Raw genomic sequence first — 4,118 nt, 5'->3', positions numbered from 1 at the left:
GGATGGAATTTGGGGGTGGTCTGGAAGCTCAAGCTTTCATTCCCAATGATTTTGATGGCAAAAGCTGCAAGCAAATCTCAATATTATTCATCTTCACCATCATTAGCCGATGTCTCAGTTTGAAATTTACAGATCAGTTTAATGATGACCATGTTTGATCATATATCAAATAATACTACAACTGATTTAACTAATATCCAAATTACTTCAGTAAAAACAAAGTACATGAAAACTACCCACCAATGCAATCCGTCAAAAATTTATTACCCCCTTTCCTCGTTCACGATGATCCTCCTAATTCCGGGACCTATTTGTTTCCAGATCGAGGATCGGGGCTCCCATCGCTCGTTCCTCTCGGTTGTTGACCCCCTGCCCTCTTTTCTACCCTCTCTTCTAAGTGGTTGCCTTCTTACATATGGTTCAGATTTAGGTGAAGAGATTAACCTCTTTGATTTCTCCTCGTCGTAACACAGTGATTCGATTCCTTGCAAGTCGGGTTCTTGAGTATATCCAACTGGTCGTTTCGATTCATCCATTCGCCGAAATGTGATTGATATCCTAAGAGAAGCAACACAACAAAAAGTTTCAACATAAATCATAAAGCAAAAAAAGTGAAAAATAACTGTGTACCTCTTTGTAGGAACTGCTGGCACACAGTGTTTAGCAACGTCTGCCCCGTTTCCATTTATAACCAGAACTGATCTGAAAGAAGAAATAACTGATTTGAACTTTTAACTCAAATAATTACATGACTCGATACAGAGGACTAATCAGTGCATGGAAAGAATCTTACCCCATAGGTAAGGGAATTGCGAATGAACCAGAAAACTCGCCGGCCCCCACAACCTTCAGGTTTGACCCAAAAACGATATCGCACTCACTAAGAAACGAAACAGTACAAAATGGTCTAACAAAATCATGGTTGTCAATGTGTGGAGGAATGCAGTCGCCTTCTTCATAAATATTTACAATACAACTGTCGGGCACACAAGTAGGAGGAAGCACATGCCATCTGATCAGCCTTCTAATGATCACCTTGAAGAGATTGGGTATAGGATCTACAGCTTCGTTTTGAAGAATGCCAGGCGGGTTACCATTTTTGTCCTGCCACCACAAGGTAAACATGATAAAGCAAGTTCAACCTCGAGCTACTACTTCTTGTGACTACAGTGTCTCTAGCCACTTCACTAATCAAAACAAGGATATGGTAAAACATACCATTGCATAATTGTAGCAGCAACCAAATTGGATGGTTATACGTCCTTTTCCTCTCATCCACTTTTGGGCTGCTGTAAATGTACGTTCTGCAAAATATTTTCAAATTCAATTACTTGGTGTGATGCATAATGTATGCATGATATGTGAAACTGTAGAATGCAACGACATGTGGATATATCTTGCATGCATTTCTAACAAGGACAACAGAAAGCAACAAAACTTATTTCTGAAGACACAAACCGCATAATGCTTCCAAAATGAACTAAAAAAAAACTAGAGACACACTTGCATATTCTACTCTTTTCAGTTTATTAACGCCATTAGAGGTATAAAGCAAGGAAGCAACACAAAAAAGTGTTAAATGGAAAGATAACACAAAAATCCGTTATCAGGAACAGTGTTAAGTTAGAAACTCAGCTACATCTTAGCTTGATATCAAAAGAAAAACCCCAGTAACCAATGATTCAAAAAGATAACCGAATCTAAGTTCGGTATTGCAAAACAGGAAAAAGAGCACCAAAGATGTTTATTTTTTATCGCATAACTATAAGCACACACGAAGCGTTCAAGTGTACCAACAAGTTTGATAATGTAAATACTAACCTTTCAACTCTCCATTTCTCCCCATCTCCTCAAGCTTATAAACATGGTCGACTATCCTCTTCTGCTCTGCAGCACTAAAAATCCCCATGTGAAGTTCAAGACCCTTGAGAATGTTAACCATCTTCCCCTTAACTCTCTCGAAACATACAAAATCTTTCTTTCTCTTCACATTCATAAACCTTATATACTCTCTCTGATCCCTAGACAATTTAGGCTTCTCAACAACCTTGGATATCCTCAACTCCCCAGTGGAAGTAGTTAAATTAGCAACTCGCTTCCTCAACTCTGACTGCTGTCCCTCTTCTTCATCTTCTACTTCCTCAAACTCATCTTCCTGGGCCATGTCTGCCCATGATTGACGGGGAGCCCGAGTTCTAACCAAAAGCGACCTACTGGCAACCCCATCACTAGTGGATGCTTCTCTAACAGGTTCTTGAGACCCATTTGCCTCAAACTTCCAACTACCCAAGGAGTTTGTATCTTCTTCATCTTTTGAACTTCTAACCGAATTTGCATCATAATTTTTAAGATAATTCCCATGCAAAGTATTTCTGGGACTAGAAAGGTATGCATTTGAATCTGTGTCGGCCAGCTCTTCACTTCCTTCAAGTTCTACAATTCCAAATTAAAACACAGTACTTTGTTAACCAGTATACTAAAAGCAATGTTACTATAGAAAATAATATCTTCATAGAATGCATTAGAAATCATGTCCATTATGCGAAAAATTATTACTATAAATGCTATATTAAGCATTAACTAAAAGAGCAACAAAATCCATCGTCTTATTAGCAAACACAAACAGTAGAATTCTCCCTCATATATACACAGAGTTTAAGGTGAAGTACAACAAAGAATGAATAATTCCTGTTTCTATTTCTTTACTAGAATCCCAAATATAAATGACAACTAGCAAAAATAACATCTTTTTTCCAGACCAAAAACACAATCTAAATACAAACCGCTAATTTCAGCCAAAAATAGATATTTGTATTACCGAAAGAAGAAGAATGGCAAGCAAGCATATCGAGTGCAAAAAATTTTACAAGGGAAAAACAACTACTTAAAACTGAAATATGGCGTGCCGTGGAAACTGAATTTTCATTAACAATTACAAAAGGGAGAGAACCTGGGTCGAGAGAGCGGATTCGTTGGGAGAGTCTTCGGGTGCATCGATGGCAGAGATCTCTTGAAAGGAAAGGGAGCCATGTGGTCAAGAACTCAGAGGCTATTCTGAGTTCGGAGGGCTGGTACTGCCGGAGAAACGGATCATCGTTGGTTTTGACTCGCTCGGGATCGTTCATTGGGGTTGTCCTGAGTCGATTCAGGGGAAGAGACGGTGAGAGATTCGAGATATGGGTGGTTGAACCTAATGTTGTTGGAAAAAAACAGACACAAACAGAAGAAAAAAAAGGTACAAAAAAGAAAATAAAAAATCAAAACATTGGTGTTGTACAGTGGTTCAAGTTCTTCCTTGGCTTTCGACGATTTTCATGAATAATGTTTATGTAAATATAATACCCTTTTTTTTTAAAATTTGACATTCCTCATACTGGGTTTGGACTTTGGAACTCTGGACCACCCAATTGGCCCGAGAAATATGTTGTATATTTTTAGTTTTAGTCCCTTTATTGTTTTATAATTAAAACTCTAATCAATTTATTTTAATGTAATACAGTTTATTAGTAAATCCAAATTAATATAATTGTTTGTCATGGTTGCTAAATTAATAATATATTGGGTAAAGTCTTGCTCTTTCTTTTCTAATTATATATTTTTTTTAAAAACACTTCACAAACACTTAAAAAAAAGAGAAAATCGCCTCAGTGACCAAAAATGCCTTATAATATACGATTTTAACCAACTTTTTTTGGATTTGCCAAAATGACCAACAAAATCGCAATGCGATCTCTAATTCGCAACGCGATTTTCAGTATCGCAAATTGGCGTTGCATTTCGCGTTGCGATAGTCTACAGTGTCGTTGCGATAGTCTACAGTATCGTTGCGATTTTCCATTTCGTGTTGCGATAGTCTACAGTGTCGTTGCGATTTTCCATTTCGCGTTGCGATAGTGTACAGTCATTGCGATCGTTGCGATTTTCCATTTCGCGTTACTATAGTGTACAGTGTCATTGCGATTTTCCATCTCGCATTGCGATCGTGTACAGTGTCGTTGCGATTTTCCATTTCGCGTTGCGATAGTCTACAGTGTCGTTACGATTTTCCAAATTCGTTGCGATAGTCTATAGTAAATTCAAAAAAGATTTTGTTTCTTAAGAATTTTGTAACACCCCAA

The 4,118-nt window shown here is 37.6% G+C and overlaps 1 protein-coding gene across 1 annotated transcript; it reads right to left on the bottom strand.

Annotated features, from left to right (window-relative positions):
- Nucleotides 1–205: 205 nt before the first annotated feature.
- Nucleotides 206–3,289, bottom strand: LOC120183828 (RNA demethylase ALKBH9B-like). The gene is made up of 6 exons (XM_039188446.1): nt 2,951–3,289; nt 1,822–2,433; nt 1,219–1,304; nt 794–1,104; nt 631–702; nt 206–558 (listed from the first exon to the last, which is right to left on the bottom strand). The coding sequence occupies exons 1-6, from the start codon at nt 3,123–3,125 to the stop codon at nt 264–266; spliced, it is 1,551 nt and encodes a 516-aa protein (XP_039044377.1). The 5' UTR covers nt 3,126–3,289; the 3' UTR covers nt 206–263.
- Nucleotides 3,290–4,118: the final 829 nt, after the last annotated feature.

Source organism: Hibiscus syriacus, unplaced genomic scaffold (genome assembly GCF_006381635.1).
Source record: "Hibiscus syriacus cultivar Baekdansim isolate YM2019G1 unplaced genomic scaffold, ASM638163v2 tig00112813_pilon, whole genome shotgun sequence".
In the NCBI taxonomy this organism is placed as follows: domain Eukaryota; kingdom Viridiplantae; phylum Streptophyta; class Magnoliopsida; order Malvales; family Malvaceae; genus Hibiscus; species Hibiscus syriacus.
This window is presented reverse-complemented; position numbering and strand designations above follow the sequence as displayed.

Excerpts from the sequence above, each read along its gene's own strand:
- LOC120183828 (XM_039188446.1), bottom strand. The coding sequence starts at position 3,125 with ATGAACGATCCCGAGCGAGTCAAAACCAACGATGATCCGTTTCTCCGG. Across the intron at positions 1,105-1,218 it reads GCTGCTACAATTATGCAATG|GACAAAAATGGTAACCCGCC; the intron begins GTATGTTTTACC and ends TTGTGGTGGCAG. Across the intron at positions 703-793 it reads GCAATTCCCTTACCTATGGG|ATCAGTTCTGGTTATAAATG; the intron begins GTAAGATTCTTT and ends TTCTTCTTTCAG.